The sequence below is a fragment of the Megascapheus bottae genome, chromosome 3, assembly GCF_031878675.1.
Source record: "Megascapheus bottae isolate mThoBot1 chromosome 3, mThoBot2.hap1, whole genome shotgun sequence".
NCBI classification, from domain to species: Eukaryota; Metazoa; Chordata; class Mammalia; order Rodentia; family Geomyidae; genus Megascapheus; species Megascapheus bottae.
Window position 1 is genome coordinate 6,596,039 of NC_143511.1, and position 27,595 is coordinate 6,623,633.

Genomic DNA, 27,595 nt, shown 5'->3' on the forward strand with positions numbered 1-27,595 from the left:
AGCAGTAGCATCCTTGACCTTGGCTTGTAGATGTAGTAGCAAGGAAGACAGAAGGGGCGGGGGGGAAGGCATAATTTTAAAAGACAGAGAAAGCTAAGATGGCTACAACTCATGAACAGAGGTCACTCTATCTCTCTCTCTGTCTCTCTCTTTCTATCTCTTTGTGTCACTACTAGAGCTTGAACCCAGTGCCTAGTCACTATCTGTTTCACTCAAAGCTGGTGTTCTACCACTTGAGCTACAGCCCCACTACGGCTTTTTGCTGGTGAACTGAAGATAAAAGCCTTATAAGTATCTCCTGAACTCATATCCAGGCAGGTTTTTTGAACCATGATCCTCAGATGATGAGTAGCTATGAACTCAGATCGTGAGTAGTTATGAACTACCACACTCTTGACAGAAGAGGGAGAATTAGAGATGAAAGTAGGGCTTCCAGAGGATACCTAAGTAAAAAGGAAAGAACAGATTTAGCCCATGCTGGGCTAAAACAGTGGGGTTGACAGCGGCCAGCCATCTCCACCAGAGGTGTCTTCTTGTAAGAAAACAGAAATGAGGAAGGGCATTCCAGTATGGTTCATCTGAGCTGAGCTGGTGCTGGTGCAATGAGAATGCGACGTGGATAAAGTGACTTTTGAGTTGTTTAAGGAACTCATCCCATCTTTTTTGCATTCCTTTCTTGTGTGTTTACTGAGCACCTATTAAACGAGGAGGTGGATTTTTCTGCAGGCCAATCAGCAGCTTTAACTCTGTCAGCTTTAACTTTGTCTGCCACTGGCATGCAGCATGCTAACAGTCCATTTACAACAGGTTTCCCGTCATGTCCCTTGGAATCTCAATTCATACATCCAGCACAGACACATACAGGGACCTATGTCCCAACACTTTGTGACTGAAGAAGAAATTAGCTAAGCAACACACTGCCTTGTTCTCACAGAAAAGGACTACTTGAAACAGGTCACAAACAACAAAGAGCCTCCTTAATGAAGCAATCACTTACTTTGGTTTTTCTTTCTCTCCTCAGTCTCAGGATCCTAAACCTAAAAAGCCACTCATTAGAGCCATCTCCCACCTAGTGTCTAGAGAACTTCAACTGAATTAAACTTTAACCACTGACTAGAGGGCAGGCATATCCCCTTTCAGGATAAAGACACCCAAATATGTGTGAATTACTATAGTTAAGTGCTATGATCAATATACTTCTAAAAGGTGACATGAAAACAATTAAACCTTATTGAGTAGGCAGAAAACCAAAGATGGGAGTGACATGAGAGCTGGGTTTGATGGATGAGTAGGAGTTCTCTAAAGACAGAATCTAAAGACAATCTGAGAATGGCAAAAGATTCTCTGGAGATGGAGCAGACTGGAGAGCTAGGAGCATAGCCTAGTGGCAGAATGCTTGCCTCGCATGCATAAAACCCTATGTTCAATTCTGAGTATGGCCATATACTCAAAAAAGCCAGAGGCGGTGCACAGTGCTGTAGTTCAAGTGGCAGAGCACTAGCCTTGAGCAAAAAAAAAAAAAAAAAAAAAAAATGTGTCCAAGGACAATGCCCAGGCCCTGAGTTCAAGCCCCAGGACACACACACTCACACACAGAGGCAGACTGGAAATGAGGGGGAGGAAGAATGGATAAGGATGGACCTGGGCATGAGGTAAAAAGCCCACAGGCTCCATTCTGTAGGCAGAGGGAACTATCACAGATATTTTAAGCAATGTTCTGAGTTGTATAATTCATTGGGTTTTAGTATCTCACCGAGTTATGTAACCATCGACACAGTCTAATTTTAGAACATTTGCTTTGGTTCTAGAACAAGGAGTGATGATTACTCGTTACTCCTCCTTCACCTCCCCTACCTGGCCCACATTCCAACCCTCCCGACGTTCAACAAGTAAAATCATAGAATACACCATCACTGAAGACTGGCTTCCTGTACTTAACAAAATATTTTCAAGGTTAATCCCTGTGTTCATGTTTTGGGGTGGAGATGCAGTTTCATTTCTCTTGGAATGGAAATACCAAGTCATCTGGTAACTATGCATGAGTTCCCCACATCCTCCTCAATACTTCATTATGGCCTACATTTGTGCATTCCTGCTAATGAATGCTATGGGCCATCTTTTCAAGTCTTTACTCTCCCTCCAACCCTGCTGAGGACTGAACTGGGACCTTATATGTAGTAATGAGGACGTTAGGCCCTCCAGATTAGGTAAAAGATGGCTGTGGGGGCTAGCTCCAGCTATGGGGTAGAGGGGAGAATGGCTCAGCAAGTTCCAAGAAAAACTGAAGCCATACATACCCTGGGCAGTATCAGTAAGCAGAGTTTACATGTGAAAAAGAGCTACATTCCAAGCACTTTGTTTTCCTAATGCATCAAAGATCTTTTAGCCAAAGGAGTAGCTAGGTAGTAATAAATCAAGGGTGACTTGGATGAGAGAAAAGTATAATAATTCAGGGAAGGGTTAGAGAGTTCCTGGGCCAGGTTAGAAGTGATACAATATTAGTGAAGATAGAGTGAAGACAGATACCAGTGGTTCATGACTATAAGCCTAGCTACTTAGGAGGCTGAGATGTAAAGATGCCAGTTCAAAGCCAGCCTGGGCAAGAAAGTCCTGGAAGTGGAGCTGTGGCTCAAGTGGTAGAACACTCACCTCGAGCAAGAAGGCTCCAGAAGAGCACTGAGGCCTGAAATTCAGACTCCAGGACTGGTACACGTGCATGCACACACACACACACACACACACACACACACACACACACACACACGCACACACAAAGGTGAGAGAGAGATCAAGAAGCTCTTTCAGTGATGGGACCACAAAACTTAATAAATTAAGACTGGGTGTAAGACATGATAGAGAGCAGGGGAAAAAAGGCAGTAAAGATGGTCTCATTAATCCTGTCTGAAGAATTAGAAAGATGGTGACACAATGAATTAAGCTAGAGAAGAAGGGAGCCAGGGGTTCAGTTTAGGTTATGGGACGACTGACGTGCCTGGGAGACACACCTGGGTGAAGAGTTTCATGGCCCATAGAGAAGCATTGTGGGCTCCGAGGTGAGCTAGAGCTCAGCTCCAACATTCTGTCTTCAACAGAAAAACACATTTCTGCCCGCATTCAACTTAAGGAATGAGGAGTGCAAACAACATAGCTATCAGAGAAGGAGAGCTATAGAAAGGCATGGAGAGGGAGGAGCTCTTAGCATCCAGGTTGGCTGGCAACTGACTGAGCTTCTTAAAATTGTTCTTTGAAATCCAGAGGAGTGGAGGGCCACCAGACAAGGGCAGAAGTAACTTACCAGCCCATGAGAATGATGTGTGCAGGCTTAGATGTACACTATTTTGGGGCTTGGAAAATTCAAGCAAAAGAATTCCCTCCCAAACAAGCTATAAGTGTGTGAGAATTTCCATTTTCCCCACCCCTGTCTGCAATCTGTCTGATTGTATGGGCACACTTTTCTTGGAGTGAGGGGTTGAAAGCAGCGAACTCTGTCAGAGCTACACACAAGGATTAAAGGAGATAATACAAATGGGGGTACAGTAGCTGCCCCAAAGTAGCAGAACCAGGAGTGGATTCACTGTCATTGAACTATAGGATCTCTCGGTGTATTTCCCGATGATCCTGCTCAAAAAGACCATCGCTGTCATTAGTGTGAAGCCATGAGTTCAAGCCCTAGTGTCACCACAAAAGGGGAAGGGGTGCAATGAAACCTGTCAGTGAGATGTAGCTGAGTACTTTGGGTCACCCTGCTCCTGATTCCTTCCTAATGTCCACAAAACACAAAGACACACCAAGAATTCTTAAATGTCTTCTTTCCTGGCATATTTGTTCACTCTCACCCGAGTTGTTGCCAGCTCTTTGTGACACTTGAACTTTCCTTTTTATTCCCAGAGGTAATTTCAAGGGCTCTTCGGGCTTTCACTTGAGGAATCTGGCTTCTGGTATATATATATCTCCCTTCTTATGCAAGAGCAGAGAAGTAAAGTGCATTTGGCAACAGCCTCAACCTTTCCAACACAATTAAATCACAAAAAAATAGGCGATTTTCCACTCAGGCATTCTCTTGAGTAACAAATCCTGTGTATCTTCAGCCCATGCTCTTTCTTGCCAATTCAGTTGAAAAGTGTTTCTTTTCTTCATACTATGAAATTGGCATTTTCAATGGCTTAAGTGAATTAATCAATTTCTGGACAGTCAAGAAAAATTAAGACAATGACACTTTGAAAACAAAACCACATGACATCTGTGAACTCATAGATGTATAGTTTGTTTGGATATGTTTGTAGTTTAATATCTGATACGATGTTCTCTGCATTGTACACATTAGTGGGATCCATGGCTACTCAGAATCTCTCTCTGCAGTCCTTAAGGTTTGGGGAAAAGCCACCACTTATTCCTTCCAGACTTCCATAGCTCCAGACACATGGCTGACTTCCATTCCTACCTAAGAATTACAGGTTCTATCTACTAGGTTAATGGTGAGGCTCTGTGAGATTGTGCCTGCATCCTGGTCACGCTTCCTCAGCCATGTCACACAAGTCTGTTTCTCTTCCCATCTTGGCCAGCCACTTCTTAGATCCAGCACGCTAAGAGGTGGTAACAAAAAGGAACTCTGAAATTGTGACCTAGCGGAATCCTCAGATGTTCTGGTGACCTCGCTTGCTCCTCTCCCCTCCTCCCTTCTCTAGTGTCTTCTCTGTCCCAGTCACAGGCCCTTGCTCTATGGCAGCTGCCACAGCTTCCTCTGTGTATGTATTCAGAGCCCACCCCCCTGCCAGGCTTGAGGGCTGCCAGTCTGGGAGTCCAACTCAGCTCACAGCCTCTACTTAGCTTGGTCCTATGGTATCCACATCCAGGTTCTGTTGTGCTCAGAATTCTGGGACAATGGTTAAGGACAGGGATACAGACAGGAAACACGATGCTTGATTTGTATTCCAGAAGAATGCACAAGCCAACCATGGGTCCCTGTATTAAATTATGTGCTCACAGTTGATCCCAGACCATCAATGAGCCTCTCAGAGCCTCCCACTTTGCCTCATGTCTGAAAAATCTTGTTTAAAAAGCCAACATAACAATGCCCAGGCCCAGAGTTCAAGTCCCATTACCAACCCCCCCCCCAAAAAAAAATCAACACATTTAGCTAGGCACCATGGCTCACACTGTAATCCTAGCTACTCAGGAGGCTGAGATCTGAGGACCTTAGTTCAAAGGCAGCCCGAGCGATAAAATGTTTGTGAGACCCTTATCTCCAATTAATCACCAGAAATCTGGAAGTGGCACTGTGGCTCAAGGGGTAGGGTGGTAACCTTGAGCTGAAGAGCTCAGGGATAACACCCAGGCCCAGAGTTCAAATCCCACGACCTGGCCAAGAAAAAAAAAAAAAAGCCAGCATAAGGGGTAATGAGTGGTTCATGTCTGTAATCTGAGCTACTCAGAAGGCTCACAGCTCACAGGATAGAGGAAGTTCGAAGCTAGCCTAGACAGAAAAGTCTAGGAGACTCTTCTGTCCAACTTCCTACCAAAAAGCCTGAAGTAGAATTGGGGCTCAAGTGATAAGAGTGCTACCTACTCTTGAGTGAAGGGGAAAAAAAAAAAAGCTAGCCAGGCGTGGTGGTAGTAATTCTAGCTATTCAGGAGGCTGAGATCTGAGGATCAAGGTTCAAAGCCAGTCCAGGCACAAAAGGACCTAAGACTCTTATCTCCAATTAACCTCTAAAAAACAGTAAATGGAGCTTGACTCAAGGGATAGGGCAGTAGCCTTGAGCTAAAGTGCTCAGGGACAGCACTCAGACTAGAATCAAGCCCCATGCCCCACGGAAAAAAAAAAAAAAAAAAAAAAGGCTAAAAGCATCCAGGCCCCAGTGCCGCCAGCACACACATACATGCACACTCGCATAGAGCAAACAAATACTTCTTCTAAGGTACATTGTATATTTTCCACTTAAGTTCTAGTTACAAGTAGTATCATCTTTCCTTGTAACTTTTATCCATATGTGCAGCTCTCCTCTTCTTCTTCCTCCTCTTCCTTTTTCATCTTCTTCCAGAGGTCTAAGCAGTAGACCTCAGAGCTTTGGCACAGTTCCTTAGGTTTTTAGTCAAAGCCACAGTTCTACCTTTGGCTTTTTGCTGGTTAATTAGAGCTAAGAAACTCACAGATTTTTCTTCCCTCCATGGCTTAGAACCACAATCTTCACATGTAAGATCCTGAGTAGTTAAGATTACAAGTATGAGCCTAGGAGACTGTGGCTGCTTTTAAGGTAGTTTATAGCCATTATTTAGTGGGGGTCTTTCAACTCAGGGTTCACTGAGTATGCCAGCATGAAGTAATCCACAGGCACACAGATAGATTTAAAAAAAAAATCATATTCTTATTTGGATTAATTGGTATCTCAGTTTGGCAAGAAGAGAGAGAATGAAGCAACTCAACAATGATCTTGCACAAATATTTGAACACAACTCAGCAGCTGTTTTCAATGAACACACAGAATCCCAGAATCTATTAATCCTGATAAAGTCAAAAAGAGAGAAGGGGCCAGGAGTTTGGCCTAGCGGTAGAGTGTTTGCCTAGCATGCACAAAGTCCGGGGTTCAATTCCTTGGTACCACATACATAGAAAAAAGCCAGAAGTGATGCTGAGGCTCAAGTGGTAGAGCTCTAGCCTTGAGAAAGTCCAAGGACAGTGCTCAGGCCCTGAGCTCAAAGCCCAGGACTGGCCAAAAGAGAGAGAGAGAGAGAGAGAGAGAGAGAGAGAGAGAGAGAGAGAGAGAGAGAGAGAGAGAGAGAGAGAGAGAGAGAGAGAAAGGAATGGAGGGAGGGAGGGAGGGAGCATGCGCTAAGAAGACTGCCTTCAGTTAAATGCAGTCAGTGTGCATTTAACATCGTTTGCTATAGTACAGATCTAACCATGTTAGGATGACAACTATTATAGTAAGTGTTTAATACCACCACAATTACTGGCTCACACCACTGATCCTATCTGCTCAGGAGGCTAAGTTCAGATCAACAGCATCCCAGTTTGCAGTCAACTTGAGCAGAAAAGTCTATGAAACTCTTATCTCTTACCAGTACATATCTGAAAGTAGAGTTGTGGCTCAAGTGGTAGAGTGCCAGCCTTGAACAAAAAAATTTAGGGACATTGCCCAGGTGCTGAGCTCAAGCTTCAGGACTGGCACAAAAGCAAAATCAAATTTGAAACTATATTAACAACAACAACAAGTTGAACCAGGTGCCTATAGCTCATACTTATATTACTGGAAAGGAGGCTGAGATCTGAGAATCAAGTTTTGAAGCCAGTCTAGGCAGGAAAATCCATGAGACATTATCTTCAATGAAGATATGAAATGAAGTTGTGATACAAGTGGTAGAGTCCCAGTCTTGGGAGAAGAGGTAAAAGACAGCACTTGGGCCCTTAGTTGAAGCCCCAGTACAGGCACAAAAAGAATAAAATAATTTAATAAAATTTACCTTTTAAGTAAGAAAAAGTACGTTGTATTTCATGATTTGTGCTTGGCTACAATCACAGCATGTGTACTGTGTAGCTACAATTTCTTCTGATCAAGAAAGAAAAAAATGAGGGAGGGAGAAGAAGAAGGTAACTGGGAGGGGGAGGGGAGGAAAGGGAGCAAGGAGAACATGCCAAAAGTAATAGCTATACCATTTGAAATCTGTTTTAAAATTAAAACAGAACAAACAAGGCAGAAATTAAGGGCTGGAGACCCAACTAGATTAACTTGCTTTGGAACAACTACCAGAGTAATTCTTACTTGGCAATTCGACCATATTGTACTTTATAAACCTTTCAGGAAGTGGATTCAAAGCCACTAAAGTGAATAGAAGCAGGTCATGATGGGATGACGTCTACTTCCTCATGTTAGGCCCAACTCTTCCCTTTTCTAGTTCTTCCCTGTGAAAGATTTATGTTTCTCATTATTGCACAGACATTACTGTAATTCAGTGAAGTATTTTTTTCAGGGGGAGGGGCATTATTGCTTCATGGTACTAGGGCTTGAACTGAAGGCCTCTTGATCCGGTTCTACTTCCTTATTCATGGCCAGAGCACTACCACTTAAACCACCCTTCTGCTTCCAACTGTTTTTTTGGAGTTTTTTTTGCTGTTTAATTGGAGATAAGATCTCTGGGGGGAGGGGGGGGCTGGGGGTCTGGCCAAGTGGTAGAGTGCTTGCTTAGTATGCATAAAGACCCTGGTTCGATTCCTCAGTGCCACATACATAGAAAAGGCTGGAAGTGGTGCTGTGGCTCAAGTGGTAGAGCTCCAGCCTTGAGAAACAGGGTCTGAGCACTGTTTGCCCATGACTGGCGCAAATAAATAAATAAATAAATCTTTTGGATTTGTCTTCCCAGGCTAAAGTCTATCAAAATCTATAGATCTCAGCCTTCAAAGTAACTAGGATTATGGCCTTGAGACACTTGCACCCAGCTCAGTATTTTGTTTGTAAGGAACTTATAGATGTTTAGATTAACATAGGAGTAAGTTCCTGGTGGATGAATTACAATTTCCTGTACGTCCAGTGCTTGCTTCTAGGTTCATTTCTCAAGGCTACAGTAACAAAGCATCACAAACTGATTGGCTTAAAACAATTTACTGTCTCCTTCAGAGAGATGGAAGTGCTGATGGATTAGGATGCATTGTACTCATAAATTGACGTGTTGAATAGAGCCTCTTTGTGCGCCTACTTAATTAAAAAATGAACTAGGGAAAAAAATAATTATTCGCACTTCTGAAGGCCAGCAGTACAAACTCCAAGTGCTGACAGTCCAGGGGAAGGATTGGCTTCTCACCTCTCCTGTGATTTCTGGTTTGCCTATGCATCCCTTGGCTGCAGACCCATCAATCCATGCTTCTGTCTTCACATGGCTCGCTCCCCATGCCTGACTTTGAGGCATGGTTAAGTCAGGTTACATTTGCAACCTGTCCTAGGCTCATCTTGGCAAGAGCTGAAAAGATCCTATTTCCAACCAGGAAAATATTCTGAGATGAGAGGGGACAGGAAAATGAGCCCCGATTACAACCTGTGGCAGCACAAGGAATATGTTAAACACACATATTCCAGTCTGTGTTTTGGCACACAATGAAAAGTTTCTAATGCATGCCAATATTTGAGAATTACTATTTTAAATCATACTAGCAACTTAAAAATCATTTTATGGGGCTTAGAGTTTGGCCTAGTGGTTAAAGTGCTTGCCTAGCATGCACGAAGCCCCGGGTTCGATTCCTTGGTACCACATACATAGAAAAAAGCCAGAAGTGGTGCTGAGGCTCAAGTGGTAGAGCTCTAGCCTTGAGAAAGTCCAAGAACAGTGCTCAGGCCCTGAGCTCAAGCCCAGGACTAGCCAAAAACAAAAAAATCATTTTATAAAGCCAGGTATGCATCCTCACCTCATAACTCGGCCAGCCATGTCTGAATGTTTGTCTATACTAGTAATTAATTGTCTATACCAGGTTGTTTGTCTATACTAGTGATTAATTGGCAATATAGCATACCCTCAACATTTAGAAGTTTGTGTATGCTCCAGGTAGCCTTTTAGATATGCTCTATTTTGTCTTCTTATAATTGATAGGAAATGACGATCAACATCGCAATCCTGGAACAAAGTGGGAAGATTATGTCCAAACTTCTACCTAGCAACAATTGACTAATCAGTGGCTGCCCCTCTGGGTTGTGGAATGAGAAGGGGCCAGGAAAGCCACAGTCTTTACCATTTCCTGATATTCACCAAAGCCTTAAGGAGAACATTGATCAACTGGTCCTTAAGAGCATTTGAGTTTGAGCCATCATTGGACAGAGGGGAGCTAGAAAGAAGAATGCACCATCACTGTCTACCACCAAACTGCTTCACTGCAAGGGAGGCAGCGTTGGAAGTTGTACCACTGATCAGCACTGTTACACACTGAAAAACAATGAACATCAAACTGTGGTTTGGATCTGCAAGGCCCACCACCCAAAGCTCCCGTGGTGACATTGGAAGTGGGGTCTAAGTAAAGAAAGTTAGGTCACTAGGAGTGGACCCTTGAAGAGATTTTGGAGCAATGATCCCTTCTTCTTCCTCTCCCTGTCCTGCATCCTTATCTGTCTATCTGCTTTCTCAGTCTCTTGTCTGTCTGCCTGTCTCTCTCTCCCAGCACCCATGACTTGAGCAGCTTTCTCCCACCACATGCTCCCGCCATTATGCTCTGCCTAACAATCTCCCAAACAATGGAGCCAAGAGACCATAGACTGAAATCTTATTAAACCTTTCTTCCTTATAAGGAGATTAGCTCAGGTATTTTATCCCAGGGTAGAAATCTAACACAGGGAATTTTAAGCTTTATAAATTTGGCCTCACTCTTCACTGTGGTAACAAAGCACAAATGAGATGATTCAAACTCAGAAGATCAAAGTTTCATAATGCTTTCAGAGCAATGAGGCATGGGTAGGTGTAATAAAGGAAGGAGATGTTGGCATGACTTCCTTGGAACACTGATATGTGAAGCACACGGAATCATGTCTCTAAGATGCTGTGGATTCATGCTTAGGATGAGCTGGGATTTCAGTTATTTTCCGGTGAAGGAAGAGGAGGTGAGGAAGAGTTCTGGCTTTAGAATTATAGATTTGCTGGGCACAGTGGCTCACGCCTGTAATCCTAGGGAGGCTGAGATCTGAGAATCAAGGTTCAAAGCCAGCCTCGGCCCAAAAGGACCTGAGACTCTTATCTCCAATTAACCTCTAGAAAATGGGAAGTGGGGCTTAGCTGAAGAGCTCAGGGATAGTACCCAAGCCTGGAGTTCAAGCCCCATGACTGACAGGGTTTGAGGATTACAGTTTGAAGCCAGCCTGAGCAGAAAGTATGAGACTCTTATCTCCAATTAACCACCAAAAAGTTGTAAGTGAAGGTGTGGCTCAAGTGGAAGAACTTTGAGCAAAAATACTAAAGGATAGCACCCTGGCCCTGAATTCAAGTCCTAGTTCCATCGCGCGTGTGGGGCGTGTGGGGCGTGTGTGTGTGTGTGTGTGTGTGTGTGTGTGTGTGTGTGTGTGTGTGTGTGTAGACAATAAAAATCACGTGAGAAGGACCTACATAGTTCAAGCTTAACGAAAACTCAGAAAATAGCTTGTGGAACCTCAAGTAAGCGATCATTTTGAGGGAACCTGTTGCAAATCACCGGAGCCACAGAAATACCGCGCAGAACTCAGCTACATCTGGGCCAGATGTCTCAAAGCTGGTCTCAGACACGGGCCCCTCACCCAGGACACAGTAGTCACCAGACCCCCCCTCCCCAGCCTCACTTACAGTTCCAGGATGAGAATGACATCCGTCTTGCTCTCGTAGACCTCGTGCAGGGTGATGACGTTGGGGTGCTGCACCTCCTTCAGGATGCTCACCTCGCGCTCAATGTCCTCGCGGCTCACGCCCCGCCGGCTGGACTTGGTCCTCCGTTTCTTGATGAACTTGGCAGCATACTGCAGCCCCGTGCTCTTCTCCCGACATTTCTTTACCACGGCAAACTGCCCACTGGAAGGGAATACAAAGTATTATCGCTCAGAAATGAGGTTTGATCAGGGTGTCACAATGGAGAGGGAACTGAACTGAGACTACGAATGTCCAAATGGCAGAAAATTAACAAACTAAGTAGGGGTGTTTCTTATTGGACATATTGGTTTCTTAAGCTTATTTCTTTCAACGTTTTGCTATATGGCATATAATTTTTTTCCTACATGTATACTGAACAGAATGGGAAGCAATGACTGCATTTCTGCTCAGTCCTGGTGTCCTCAAATTTCAGATCATGGGACAGAAAGCAGGAAAGTACTCTGATCTAACTTCAGTCCTGACAAGCTTTTATTTTCTTTGCCTAGCCATAGAGCTAGGTAATTGGCACAAAATACATTAGGCCCTGATTTTGGAGAGACATTTCTACCACACATGTGGCTATTTTATTCACACCTGTATGAACTATATCCTACTGGCTATCTCAGCCTGCCTCCTCAGCCCTGCTTCCCTTGCCACCCATATCCATATCCTAAAATCTTTGTGGTTCTTAGGCAGCTGCCTCTACCCCAATTACAGCCATGGATCATGTGACCAAGACATTGTCAATCAGTGCACAGTATTCTGCTGGCTTCGATGACAACCACATGACCTAGCAAAACCCTTTCAGACACCAGGGAAGGAAATTCTTTTCCTTCTGCTTGTCACCACTGAACCATATATATTACCAGAAGCTGCTGTCAGCCATCCGGAAATCATTAAGGGAGATACTCATAGTGAGAATTAGCATTCACTAGAAAGAAAGCAGTCTAATGATGGTAACTTAAGGGTATAGTTGGGTCAAGCCTCACCTGAGGCTATCAGCTTTTGAATTTTTCAGCAATATACATTTTTGCTCCTGAAGCTAGTTAGATTTGGATTTATCATTTCTTGCAGAAGCATCCTAAATGTCAAACACATATAACTAGACCCTCCTTCCTATATGTAACAGAGTATAATAGCAGAACTCAACCTGAAATAATAGGGCACAGGCAAAAACATGTGAGTACTCCTGGAAGTCAGTAAAACACAAGAAAAAACTTTCCAGGTCAAGACTGACATCCCATTTCTCCTCTAGCAGCTACCACTTATTCTGCACCCATCACAAGATCTGTCCTTTTCTTGGAACCTGTTAGAAAGCCACTTTGTAAAGGGCTATGGTAGTAATGTTTAACTGGTTTTTGTAGAGTAGAAAGGGCGGAGGAGGCAAAAGAAATCAAATAGTAATAGTATTTTGATGTTTAAAAACAAAAAACAAAGAAAGAGAGAGACATTACCAGGCACAGGTGGCTCACATCTGTAATCCTACTAGTTACTCAGGAGACTGAGATCTGCAGATAGCAGTTCAAAGCCAGCCTGGACAGGAAAGTCTGTGAGACTTCAATTAACCATCAAAAACCCAGAAGTGGCACTTTTGCTCAAAGTGGTAAACAATAGCCTTGAGAAGAAGAAGGAGGAAGAGGAAAAGGAGGAGGAGGAGGAGGAGGAGGAGGAGGAGGAGGAGGAGGAGGAGGAGGAGGAGGAGGAGGAGGAGGAGAGAAAAAGGAGTTCAAGGACACTGACCTGAGAGTTCAAGCCCCAGGACTACCCACTCCCTCCCTCCCCCCGCCCCGTCACTCCCCGCACCCGGCCAAAAACTCTATAAGACAGATGCCAGTGGCTCACACCTGAAATCCTCACTACTTGAGAAGCTGAAATCTGAGGATTAAAGTTAATTACCTACCAAAATGCTAGAAGTAGAGGGGTAGCTCAAGTAGTAGAGAAAAAGCCGTAAGAGCAAAAGCTAAGAGACAGTACCTGATCCCTGAATTCAAACCCCGGGGCACAATAAATAAATGAATGAATGAATGAATGTATGCATGCACAGTTTAGAGCACTGATCATTTATTTACTTTAGCAACAGAAGCCATGATAAAAACACACAGAGCAAAAGATTATTTCTGCAGCAAATTTTTTGTATGATAAATTATTAATACTCTCTTCCTCCTGCAGACGCTAACAAAGAAGGGGAAGAGAAACAGCCTGGAAAGCCAACACCGCTGCTTCTGAACTCGCTACCTCAAACAGCCAAAGCTCTGGGATTTGTGGGGTGACTTTACTGTACCAGTTTCTAATTTCTCTGTCAATCTGAAACCTGCTTCTCTGGGATGGAGTGGTGGCTGAGAAATAGAGAAATGACCTGATCACAGAATACATTTAGCTTCTATCTTGTGAACCTAATGAAGAGGCACCATGCCCCTTGATCCCCCCCCCACTCCATTCTCAGGAAGCTGAGATCTGAAGACTGGGGTTTGAAGCCAGCCTGGGCAGGAAAGTCTATAAGACTCTTATAGACTAATTAACTAATGCAAAGCAAGAAGTGGAGCTGTGGCTCAAGTAGTAGAGTGCCAACCTTGAGCAAAAACTCCATAAACAACAGAGCCCAAGTCCTGAACTCAAGGTACACCCCCATCTCCACCCCACCTCCCAAAAAAATCTTTCCTCATGAGATCACTACTACACTGTTGGTGGGAGTGCAAACTCGTTCAACCACTATGGAAAGCAATATGGAAAGCAAAAGACTAAACATAGAACTCCACTATGACCCAGCAATTCCACTACTTGGCATTTACTCAATTGTCCAGAAACAAGGTCAGACTAAATCCACTAGCACAACGATGTTCACTGAAGCACTATTTACCATAGCAAAGATATGGAACCAACCCAGATGTCCCTCAGTTGATGAGTGGATCAACAAGATGTGGTATTTATACACAATGGAATTCTATGCTGCTGTCAGAAAGAACGACATCGCCCCATTTGTAAGGAAATGGAAAGACTTAGAAAAAATCATATTAAGTGAAGTAAGCCAGATCTAAAGGAACATAGGCTCAATGGTTTTCCTCATTTGTCATAATCAGTAGAAACCTTGGGCTCTCCTAGCAGAGATTTACAACAGAGCAAAACCTAGATACATAAGGCCATACAGTGTAACGCTAAATGAAAGGACCTCTGGGATATAAAAACAAAAGCCATATAATGAGTGATTATTGTCCCTAATGTACAATGTTATCTCTCATCTCTTTGGTTATCTCATATTGTTACAGTATTTCACTTTGTTATCTGATATATTAGATAAATGTATATTTGGTTATTTGAAATTGGATAGGGAAAACAAGATGAGGGGTGGGGGTGGGGGGGGAGGGAAATGGGGACCAAGACATGAGAAAAGGTATCAATGTATGTGAAGTAATGCACCTTCTATCTGGTGAATATAATGTAACCCTTCTATTAATTACAATAAAAATATATGAAAAAAAACATAAAAAAATCTTTCCTCACGAAAACCAGAAATATAAAACAAATCTAGATTTAAAGACTCTCCGAGTGGGTTTCCACCTCCAAATGTTCAATGCTAATTGTTTCTCCTTTAAAAACAACATCCAGGCAGCTGAGCCAGGGGGAGAGCAGGTGCTTAACAGCAGAAGCAAGCCTCATGTCTGCAGTAAATATCTGAGACTCATTTTCTGAGCAGATAAGGGATCCCTTTTTTTGCACATCAGGGTCCCCATCATGGTAGTGCTGGATGGAGAGGAGGAAATAATACCTGGCAGATGGGGAAAGCCTACAGTGTTGGTGAAGCCTGATGACATATGATCAAGCAGGAGTCTGGAACTCATCATAGACCTCTTTCACCATCACCCCTCTATCTTCCAGTCTTCCATACCTCACACCCCTCCTATAGTATGGCTTGGTTGCTTCCTGGCTCCTTGTCTCAGGTGCTACATGCAGAGTTATTGAGGCCATACAGTGCTCATGTGTTGCTTCTGATTCTGATGCCATGACACTGAGAACCAGAGCTGTTGAACAGAGGGTTCTCAGTTACAATTCAATGGCCACATATGGCGGCTACATGCACAAACACCCACTAGCTAACCACTGGCTTACACTTCCACCTATGTATAGATAGAGTGTTTCTTGAAAACTTGTTGGGAGTGCACAGGGATGTGTATGTTAGGATCAATCCCTTTGGCTGTGGGCCTGTGATGAAGCACAACAAAGAGAGAGCTTGTGACAGACCAAAATCTCTCCTTTTCTGAGCAGGAAACAGGAAGTGTAAGGGCACATCCCTTACAATAACCTAAGACCTCCACTACCTCTTAAAGGTTTCACCATCTCTCAAGAATACTGCCCAGGGACCAAGCCTTTAACACATGGGCCTTTGGAGAGCACTCAAAATCCAAACTATAACAAAAGGGCAAGCTGATGCAACGAGCACCGATAATCTACACGGAGTGTTTAGAAAACTGCCTGATCAAAATGAAGTCTTTGATAACTGTTAAGCAGCATACTGTTACAACGTAATTCAACTCTTTTTTCTCTCCAAATATTACTTCCTCCTGCCAAGGAGAAAAAAAAACAAAACAAAACAAGAGGGGTGACAGAGTATAAGTGGGAAGAAGGAAAAAAGATAGGGAAAAAGAAAAAAAAAAGCCCACTGCAAGACTGTATTGTATTAACAGTGTGTGAAGCTGCTGCTTAATATGGCTTCTGATTTTTCCCTTCACACTGGCCCCTCCCCATCCCTCTCTCTCACAAGTGCATACCACAGATTCCTTGGCCAGGGAACTCAGGCCCCAAGCCCTGCCACAGAACAGGCAGTGTGGAATGCACTTGATTAAACTCAATGCTCCAGGCATTGCAACAGCATCTTCCCAGGCATCCAGCCAACAGCTGTCAAGGGAACCCTAAGGAAAAAGTGCCTAGGCTCCATCTGTGACTCCTCATCAGATGGGCTGTTAAGCTTACTGCTGCTCTGTTTCCTTTCTCCAGAGAAGGTCTTCCACCTATGGGCTCCCTAATGCCCACTCCCAGATTGGATTCAGACCATTTGGGGGCTTGGAAAGTGGAAGTTTCTCCTCACCAAACTTCCACCATCCCAGGAACAACTGGGGAAAGAAAAAAGAAATAACTTTTTTGGGAGGCAGGTGCTTGCTTCTAGTTTGTATGCTCCCGAATCCAATGTGGAGTATGAGCCCAAACCAGAGAAAGAAGCCAGGCTATCACCACAGCTGACTTTAAGCTAGTCCCTTTGCCCTTCTGTCCTTCTACCGGTGCCCTGAGGCCAGTGATGGATCAGTACCCACACAACCCAGGGCTGCATGGGTAATTCTCAGTACACAGTAGAGCTCCTCAGCTTCTTTATGAGCAAACAGAAACTCCCTGTGACCAGGTGCAGACTCATCCCTGTAATCCTAGCTACTCAGGAGGCTGAGATCAGAGGATTACAGTTGGAAACCGGCTCAGTAACAGAGATTTGTGAAGGTATGGGAATGTGGTTTAGTGGTAGAGTGCTCACTTAATACACATGAACTCCTGAGTTTGATTCCTCAGTACCACATAACCAGAAAAGGCCGGAAGGGGCACTGTGGCTCAAATGGTAGAGGGCTAGCCTTGAGCAAAAGAAGCTCAGGGACAATGCCCAGGCCCTTAATTCAAGCCCCAGGACTGGCAGATGGGAAAAAATAAAAATAAAAAGATTTGTAAGACTCCAATTAACCACCAAAACAGTGGTAGTGAAACAGGGGCTCAACTAGTAGAGAGCTAGCTTTCAGGGGAAAAAAATGCCCAGACTCTGAATTCATGTTCCAGAACTGGCAGGGAGGGAGGGAGGGAGGGAGGGAGGGAGGGAGGGAGGGAGGGAGGGAGGGAGGGAAGGATGCTGAAGTGCTATCTGCTGTTTCTGAGCCAATGTGTGGTGGGCATTGTGGAGAAAACACATGTGAGGAGTCATTCGAGCATGTGTGTGGCACTGGAGGCCATGAATTCAATGTGCTGAAGCAGGATAACACAGATTAAATAAATTATGCAACAGACTGACAGAAATACTGTAAACTGCTCACAGAGATTCAGTCCTATATGTCTACTAGGAACAATCATTCCGGCAATTTACAGAATGTAACTCACGCTGATTATTTTGTATATACATATAAGCTGGTACTGGGGCTTGAACTTGGGGCCTGGGCACCGTCCCTTAGCTTTTTTCCTTATGACTGACACTCTACCATGTGAACCACATCTCCATACCTCCAGCTCCAGCTTTATAGGGATTACTTAGAGATAAGAATTTCACAGATTTTCTACCCATGCTGGCTTTGATTTGTGAGCTTCAGATCTCAGCCTACTAAGTAGCTAGGATTAGAGATGTGAGCCACTGCCTGCTGAGTTATCCATGGTCTTTAATGCTCTATCCACTGGTACTGCATACTCTATTCACTGGTTACTGAAAGAATCATTTGTTGCATGGTATACAGTCAGCCAAATTCATTTTGACACACGAATTTTCAAGTAAACAACACTATTAGTGGACAAACATGAAGATTGTAAGATATAATCTTGGTTCAAAGAGTTTTATATAGGGCCAGGAGTGTAGCCTACTGGTAGAGTGCTTACCTGGCATGCATGAAGCCCTGAGCTCGATTCCTCGGTATCACATACACAGAAAAAGCTGGAAGTGATGCTGTGGCTCAAGTGGTAGAGTGTTTGCCTTGAGAAAGCCCAAGGACAGTGCCCAGGCCCTGAGCTTAAGTCCCAGGACTGACAAAAAGAAAAGAAGAATAATTTTATATAAAGAGAAATTGACCTGGATGCTGGTGACTCACATCTGTAATTTTAGTTATTCAAAAAGCTGAGATATGAAAATTATGATTTTCTGCCAGCCCTGCCAGGAAAGTCCATGAAACTTTTATCTCCATTAACCACCAGAAAACTGGAAATGAAGTGTGCCATGAAGTGGTAGAGAGCCAGCACTGAGCAAAAAAGCTCAAGGACAGTGCTCAGGCTCCAAGTTCAAGTCTCACAACCAACCACAAGAGGTGGGGACAGGGGAGGGGGAGAGGAAAGAGAAGAAAAGAAACAGACTCAAATACATTGACAATCTTACAATAGCCAGGAGCCAGTGGCTCAAATCCTAAGTACTGTGGACACTGAGACTGGAGAATTGTTATCTAAAGTTCATGTGACTCTATCTCCAATTAAAAAGCTAGGCAGCCACGAGCAAGCAAGTTGAACAAGCACAAGGCCCTCAATTCAAGCCCTAGTAGCAGCCAGGAAGAAGAAAGCCAGAGAGAGAGAGAGAAAGAGAGAGAGAGAGAACGTGAGAAGATAGTCACAGGGCTGGGGAGTGGCTCCCAAATAACATGTATGCCAAGCACGTCAAAACCCTCTGTTCTAACTCCAGTACTCTTTATTTCCCTTGTGGAAAGCAAGCACTCTACCACTAGGCCAAAACCCTGGCTTGGGTGATTTACTTTTTAATCCTCATTACAAAAATCAATACATCCAGGGATCAGTGGTTTTCATGCCTACTACCCAGGAGACTGAGATCTAAGGATGGATCATAGCTCAAAGGTAACACACACAGGAAAATGTATGAGATTCTTGATCTCCAATTAACCACCAAAAAACCAGAAGTAGAGCTGTGTGGCTCAACAAGTAAATGGTCAGTCTTGAGCCGAAAAAGCTAAGGGACAACATACCTAGGACTTGAGTTCAAGCCCCAGTACTGGCATATACACAACAAAAAAGTTAATCTCTAAAATAGTCTGAACTGGACCGGGAGTTTGGCCTAGTGGTAGAGTGCTTGCCTAGCATGCATGAAGACCCGGGTTCAATTCCTCTGTACCACATACATAGAAAAAAGCCAGAAGTGGTGCTGAGGCTCAAGTGGTAGATCTCTGGCCTTGAGAAAGTCCAAGGACAGTGCTTAGGCCCTGAGTTCAAGCCCAGGACTGGCAAAAAAAAAGTCTGAACTGCCACAAGAGCTCAGTAAAAGGCTATGACTTGAAGAACAAGGGTGCCCTCACTTACAGGCAAACAGCTCAGGTTGCCAACAGCACAAACAAGGAACAGCATTTTCCCAAGTGGATTCACATCAACCTGTTGCTGTGGAAACCACAACAACACCAGGGTCAGGAGCAAGATGCAGAAGAGAAGTAGACTAGGCGCATACAAATAACACAACAGATGAGGAGGGCAGGAAAGAAATAGGTGCCTTGTAACAAATCAGAGAAAGTCTGGATAAGTAGGACTACATTAAACTGCAGAGCTTCTGTATGGCAAAGGACAAATTAACTAGAAAGCTTACAGAGTGGGAGAAGATCTTCACTAACCATACAACAGACAAAGACCTCATATCCAAAATATGCCAACAGCTCAAAAAATTGAATCACTCCAAAACTAATCTCCAAAGAAACAACCATCCCATTAAAGGATGAACCAAAGACTTAAAGAGAGACTTCTCAGAAGAAGAAATAAGAATGGCCTATAGACACATGAAGAAATGCTCAACATCTCTGGTCATAAAAGAAATGCAAATCAAAACAACTCTAAGATTCCACCTCACTCCAGTTAGAATGGCCAGGATCAAGAAATCTAATAACAACAGATGCTGGAGGGGATGTGGCCAGGAGGGATCACTACTACACTGTTGGTGGGAGTGCAAACTCGTTCAACCACTATGGAAAGCAGTATGGCAGTTCCTCAAAAGACTAAACACAGAACTCCCCTACTGGCAATTCCACTACTAGGCATTTACCCAATTGTCCAGAAACAAGGATATACTAAACCCACTAGCACAACAATGTTCATAGGAATCCTCAAGGTCCCTGCATTGTCAAGGAGCAAAGAGCTACACCAAGGAAGAGGCTATCATGGATTTGCCATGAGGGACTTTGTCCCAGAAGCTGGAAGGAGGCTGAAACACTACCAGGCCTGCCTGAGTATGCCAGGGGACCTCCACTTCCAGCTGCACGCATTCTTACCAGCCAGTGGACGAGCTCGGCCATTGGCAGGGAGCCTTAGAAATAGCCTGATTCAGCTCTGCTGAACATTGAAAAGGCATAGCAAATGGGAGTCCAGCTCCGCTCTTAGTTCTGTCCATTTCATTGGGAAAGAGGGCCGAAGTCCCTCTCTCAAAGATAGCACTAGGCTTCAGAATGCTCCACAGCCATAAGAATGGGCCAAAGAAAACGGGTACCAAGACATGTGAAAGGGTGTCAATCTATGTGAATTAATGCACCTTCTATCTGGCAAATATCATGTAACCCTTTTACTAATTACAATAAAAAAATAAGCAATAAAAAAAATAAAATAAAAACAACCCATTTCCTAAAAATCAAAAAAAAAAAAAAAAGAATGGGCCAAAGAACGTATTAGTAATTTTTTCATAAGCCCTGGGGCTTGAACTCAGGACCTGGACACTGTCCCTGGGTTTTATTGCTTTAAGCGAATGCTCTACCATTTTGAGTCACAGTACCACTTCTGGTTTTCTGGTGGTTAATTGGATGTAAGTGTTTCATGGGCTTTACTGTCCTGGCTGGCTTCAAACTGCGATCCTCAAATCCAGCCTCCTGCGAAGCTAGAATTACACGTATAGGTAAGTAAATGTCAAAGAGAGGATATGTGGTTAAGAACAACACGTAACAATGGGAAATGCTGAATGTGTGGGATGGGCCGGCGCTGAGTCCTGTATGCTTGCATGCCCACCACGAATCTTCTGTTATTTTGCCTTAAACTTACTGAACCCACCTTTACAAAGGCCCTACTTAGGAACGGGACTTCCGGATGAATCTGGAAACTTCTTTCTTTGTGCTATCAAGGCTTGAATTCAGGACCTTGAGCTTTCGTCACTTGTTTCCTTAACTGACACTCGACTACATAAGCCATTACCCTAGTCTAGTCTTTTGCTGGTAATTTTGGAGGTGTAGTCTTGCCTCTTCTAGACTTTCTCATAATCAGTAGAAACCTTGGGCTCTCCTAGCAGAGATTTGCAATAGAGCAAAACCTAGATACATAAGGCCATATAGTATGACACTAAATGAAAGGACCTGCAGGATGTAGAAACAAAAGCCAAATAAGGAGTGATTGTTGTCCTTAATGTACTATGTTATCTCTCATCTCTTTTGCTTTCCCTTGGTTATTTCATATTGTTACAGTATTTCACCTTGTTACTGATATATTGTGTATATGCGTATTTCATTATTTGAAATCGGATAGAGAATAGGGGGAAAACAAGATGAGGGGCAGGGGTGGGAGAAGGGAAATGGGGACTAAGACATGAGAAAGGGTATCAATGTATGTGAAGTAATGCACCTTCTATCTGGTTATCAGCTGTCTGAGTAGGTAGGACTCCAGGCATGAGCTGTGAGGTGTGAATCTGGAACCTTAAAGTATGTGATGCAGAAAACTGGAGAAAAACTGAAGAAACTGCTCTGTCTTCATTTTTTTCTTGGTTTCACATCCTCATCTACTCCGATTTGCTCTGAGTTTCCCTGAGCTGTTTGAGCCATCCGCCCACTGTGTGTTTATTTTTTTGTCCTCACTCTGCCACTTGTTTCAAAAGTTTGTTTCTTCTTCTTCCTCTCCCAACCCCCCCACATATGTATGTGAGTGAATAATATGCACTGGTACTGGGGCTTGACCTCAGGGCCTAGTGCTGCCCTGTTAGCTTTTTCACTCAAGGCTGGCACTCTACCACTTGAGCCACAGCTTCCCCTCTGGCTTTTTATGGCTAATTGGAGATAAGAGTCTCAGAGTCTCCTAGACTTTACCTGCTCCAGGGACTGACTTAGAATGGTGACCCTCTGACCTCAGCTGCCTGAGTAGCGAGGATTATAGGGGTGAGCTACTGGCATCCAGCGTAGCTAGTGTGGTGAAGACTAGGTGCTTTCTGACATACACTGTCATCTGAAGAATTAGCTCCACCTTACCCTGGGAAGTACATTGGTAAGGAGTTGTTGGCTCTCATGATTTGGAAGAAACTCAGATACACCTGGCATTATGTAGCTTCTGACACAGCTACAAGACTGATACGCATCACAGGTGCTTGTGTGGATCTGTCCCAGTCTAGAAATGACTAGGGCCAAGGGTGGTGACAATTTGACAGAGTGGTCCTTCTTTGGGTCTGAAGAAGCTGTGGCCCCACTCTGAGGAAGGCAGTCCAGATGAGAAGAATCCCTTTCAGAGTGCTCTTGGCCAAGTCCTTTCCTGGGCTGTCTACAAAGCAGTCATCTTGGCTTTGAATCACATGGGACTCACCTCACAGAGGAAGTCCAGGGTGAGGAGGAGACAGATAGGAGAACGAGGGGTCACTTGAGGCCAAGTAAGACAAAGCTGGCAGGGGACTTCGCTGCTGGAGTTACCTGAAGTGAGAGCCACTCAGATAAAAGTGAAAGATGAGAAGTTTAAGAAACCAGAGCTCCCGGGAAGCCTGAGCTTTTCCCTCCATGGGACCAGAACTCTCCAGAAGCCTGCCAGAAGGGCTGACCTCACCCTGGGATGCAATCCCAGCACATGAGGCCAATCATGAGAGCCAGAGGCAGCTCTAAAGAGTGCGGCAAGACAACAGCACACAGATGCAACTTTCCAGTGAAAGTGGAAATAGGAAAGAGCATGTGTCATACTTGGGTCAAACACCAAAGAAAATTAAATCATATTCTGAACTGTGCACTGATGGCTCTCACCTATAATCTTAGGAGACTAGGATGTGAGGATTGGGATTCAAAGCCAACAGGTAGTAAAGTCCATGTCATTTTAATCCAATTAAGCAACAAACAGCTGAAACTGGAGATGTAACTCAAGTGGTAAATAATAGCCCTGAATGAAAAAGCTAAGGGATAGTGCCCAGGTCCTGAGTTCAAGCCAACACACCAGAACAAAACCAATAACAATGAAAAGAAAACATTCGCTGAGTATGTAGCTGGCAGATGACACTTCCCCCAAACAGGGATTGCAAACTCAGTGGCCTTTTCCTAGAATGTTACTTCCTATGACAAAGGAGCAATTTAACTTTTTGCAGCTTGGAAGAACCACCATTAGGGGTTCAAAAGCTTTGTCTGATGGAAACTTACTTTCTCGGTAGGCCAATGGGCCATGGTGGCTTCAAGGGTTGGTGAGAAGGCCTCCCCTACTGGAGTCTTCCCACTCATCTGTAGTAGGTGCTTCCCAGCCCTGCCCTCCCGACATAGCTCTGGCCTCCACAGAGCTGTAGGTATGCAGACTTGTCTCTGAAGATGAAGAGGCTAGACTTATCTATAATCACGTGGAAACAGCACATAGGCTGTGGTGTTTAAAGAATCCAGCACAGCTTCTAGCAGAATGAAGCCCAATGGAAATGGTGGGTAGAGTCTTTAGAGGAATGGACAAAAAAACACATTAAAATTAATACATGCCAGGTGGCTCACGTTAGTCAGTTTTCTGTCAATGTGACAAAATACCAGATATGAAGAGTTTGTGAAGAAGAAAGATGTTTTGGCTCACAGTTTCAGAGGTTTCGATCTCCAGATGTTTGTGATGAGGCAGAAGTCATGCCAGGAGCAAAGCTACTCACTTGGTGGTGTTAGGAAGAAGAGAGAAGGAACAGAGAGTCTAATTACGCCCTTCAAGAGCATTCAGCTGAGGACTTAACATCTTCCACTAGAGCCTACCTCTTCAAAGGTCCACCACCTGCCAATGGAAGTAACCTGGGCACCGAGCTTTCAATGCATGGGTCTTAGAAGGACATTCTGAATCCACACTAGAAGTGTGGCAGTGGTGATGATAGAGACTGGACTCCAGTGTCACCCGGTATCTTGATGGCAAAAGTGAATTTAGACCATGAAGGACTGCCCAAGAAGCTGTAGGACCTCAATAAACCATTTGCAGCTTACTTTCCACTTTTCCAGCAAAAACTGCACAATAACTAAAACCACTTTCCCAGCTGCTTCACAATTGGTTCCATATTTCTCCGAGATGCATTACTCCCTTCCTTACTACATTTAGAACCACAAACAAGTTCACGTGAATAGTACAAGACAAATTGCCATGTCAAATTTGAGTTTAATCCCCTTCATGGTGAACTACCAATGTATCTGCTTCTGAAAATAGCAAGCAAACGCTTTTCAAAAAGGGGAAGCAAATGTAGTCAATATATATTATATTCAATATATTATGTAAAAAATGGCTGGAAATTAATATTACTCTTGGGTCCCTAGTACCTAACATGGTACACTGAATAACATATTAGAATTAATTCAAGTTGAAAAAAATCACATTATGGGTTCCAACATTTATACAGTGACTAGTTGTCTGTTAAAACTTTTCAATAAACAGGAAGGGCAGGGAAAACAACTGCTCCAAAAACATCACACAAGATGTCAAATCAGTAGTTTAAAGAATACCCTGTGTTTTATTACTTTTCTTGGACATTTACTAGGCTTCAGGTTTTGAGTAGGCCTAACTGACCCTAAAAGAATTTCCCATCAATCGTGGAAGCTTGTCAAAGGTATAATCAGTGTGTTTAATCTGACACAGTCATTTGAAACACAAAAGTATCTCATAGCCTATACAAGAGCCACTTCAGGGGAATTCTAGTCTCCTGAGGGCTGAGGGTTTGCGTAAGATGTTCCTTAAGTTGTCACTCTGGTAACTGGGTATGTTCCCTAATTGGAGAACAAAACACACAATTTTAAAGTAAGTTGATTTTTAAACATTAAGCAATTTGTATTTGGCCTGTAAACATTGAGTACAATTTGTAAACTCCATCTGACAGAGTTCCAAAAGGTAAAAGCTTGGAAGACAAGGATAAAAACTCACATGAATATAACAAAATAATAAATTGTTCAAGAGGCCTTTAGAACTGAGGTTTGGGGAAGAAAAATGTAAAACAAACACTAAACTGAGCTCTAACTGTGCAATTAACCACCTGTTAAGTGTTCTTAATTAGTCAAAACTTGATTTTTGAGCTGGTGTCAGTGACTCACGCTTGTAATCCTAGCTACTCTGAAGGCTGAGACCTGAGGATCAAGATTTGAAGCCAACCAGCCCTTCAAGGAAGTCTATGAAACTTTTATCTCCAATTAGTGACCAAAAAGATAGAAATGGAGGTGTAGCACAAGCGGTACAGTATCAGCCTTAAGTGAAAAAGCTAAGGGAGAGTTTTGAGACCCTGAATTCAAACCCTAGTACTGGCACAACAGCGAGGAAACCTAAGAAGACTAGCTGGTTGGTTTTATTTTAATATGCTTCATTTTAAGAAAAGTTGAGCAAATACTATGAAGGTAGGACTGAGATCATGAAAGACCAGTTTGTTCATTAAACATTTCAAAGAAACTCAAATGTCTGGTCTAAGAATTGAAATCTCTGGGTGGCTGAGGTACTCATTGCTGGAATTCTGGACAAGGATCCATGTTGTACTAATGACCCAAGAAAACAAAATGGAGCTTCTTCAAGATCCTTTAGTTCGTTTGCCCCAGTCAACACCAAGGATCCATCTTCCCCCCCAGTCCTGGCGTTTCTCGAGACCTAGGCTCTGGTCCTGAGCTTTTGGGCTCAAGGCTAGTGCTCTACCACTTGAGCCACAGCTCTATTTTTTTGGAGCTCATAAAGATATGAGTCTCTCACTTTCCTGCCCTGGGCTTTGAACTGAGATCCTCGTATCTCAGCCTCCTGAGTAGCTGGTGAGCCACCAGCACCCAGCTCAAAAATGAATTTTGAGGGCAGGAGTTTGGCCTAGTGGTAGAATACTTGCCTAGCATGCACGATGACCTGGGTTCGAGTCCTCAGTACCACATACATAGAAAAAAGCCAGGAGTGGTGCTGAGGCTCAAGTGGTAGAGCTCTAGCCTCAAGAAAGCCCAAGGACAGTGCTCAGGCCCTGAGATCAAGCCCAGCACTGGCAAAAAAAATAATAATAATAATAATTTTCATCAATTAAGAACCCTTAGCAGGTGATCAACTGCATAGTTACAAAAAGTTTTCTTCTGTTCCTCCCATTCCAGTGATAGTAATAGAAGAAGTGGGACTTGGTACAGTAAGTAATGTTCAGATTTTAGTAAGGCCTGTGTGGTGGTTTATATATTATCAACTAATAGGATTGTAAAGCACACTTCTGGGTGTGTCTGAAGGGATATTTCCAGAAACGATTAATTGGGAAGAGAAACCCCCCCACACACACACACACATACACCTTAATGTGGCAGCCCCACGTCCTATGCTGGCATCCAGATGAAGTACAAGAAGGAAATCAGCCATCTAGCTTGGAGGGATTCTTTCTCTGATTTCTGACCACATGATTGAAGCCTGTCTGTTCTGTCATGCCCACCCTGCCATGACAGGATACCTCAGAAGCCAGTTATGTCAAACCTGTTGTCACATCACAGATACACACACACACCACATACACACGGATACACACAAGTATGTGCGTAGCACTTTTCAAAAAGTATTACTTAGTTCTTCTGATAAGCAGTTGATCACACAGATGTGTGCTTACCAAACTTTTGGGAAAGTGATCTGAAAGGAATTGGAGGCAAGTTGAACTACATAAGTACTCTCAATGAGCTAAATAAAAAGCTCAGTAAGAAGCCCTACACTTTAGATCCAAACAAATGAACCTCTTAAGAACAGTACAGAGGACTTGACACAACAGAGGTCAATATTTGAAACAAACAACCCAACAATACAAATCATGGTGCACCCTCTGTTTCCCCTTGGATGCATCAGTAGGTGACTTTATCCCTGTGCTTGAGTCTGGGCCCCAGGTTCTGAACGTGACCTTAGAGGGCAGGAAGGCCAACAGGACGAGGGCGGACAGGACAGACAGCCATCAGGGGAAAGACCAGTGCAATAGGAAGGCTGTGCACTGCGTCAATACATGAAAAAGTTGTAGAAGAATTAAACCTTGTGTATGCAATCACCAAAGGTCAGTGAGCATCAGGCTAGGAGGCTGGAACATGGTATCTGACTCCTTCCAAACTTAAGATGCACTGCTCTGCCCCTGTGGACTATATCCATCTGTACTCTACTCTCTGGGCTCTAGCTTTGTGCAACTTCACTTTAAAAGAAGATTACATGTCATCATGTACAGATGAAATCTTACAACAGCATGCCATTTTTACACATCTTAGTTTCAAGCTTAAATTCATAATGCCATTAACTTTACTGCTTCCTGTTTGGAAATGTATTTTATGCCTCTGTACTGTGGGTTTTTCCAAAATGGCAGAGAGACTCCGTAGTATGAGAGGATGAGAGCTGGACCAGGACATGGCAGTGCTAG

The 27,595-nt window shown here is 43.6% G+C and overlaps 1 protein-coding gene and 1 long non-coding RNA gene across 2 annotated transcripts in view; one reads left to right on the top strand and one right to left on the bottom strand.

Moving 5' to 3' along the window:
* Nucleotides 1-27,595, bottom strand: part of Dapk1 (death associated protein kinase 1) — a 180,167-nt gene that overhangs the window by 72,602 nt on the left and 79,970 nt on the right. The window contains exon 3 of the mRNA XM_090329520.1: nucleotides 11,287-11,508. Within this exon, the coding sequence (XP_090185646.1) occupies nucleotides 11,287-11,508 (222 nt within the window). The remainder of the gene's footprint in view (nucleotides 1-11,286; nucleotides 11,509-27,595) is intronic.
* LOC150064893 (uncharacterized) lies at nucleotides 10,491-13,706 on the top strand. Its single transcript, XR_016534841.1, has 2 exons — nucleotides 10,491-10,574; nucleotides 13,516-13,706. It is a non-coding gene; the product is annotated as an uncharacterized LOC150064893 (long non-coding RNA).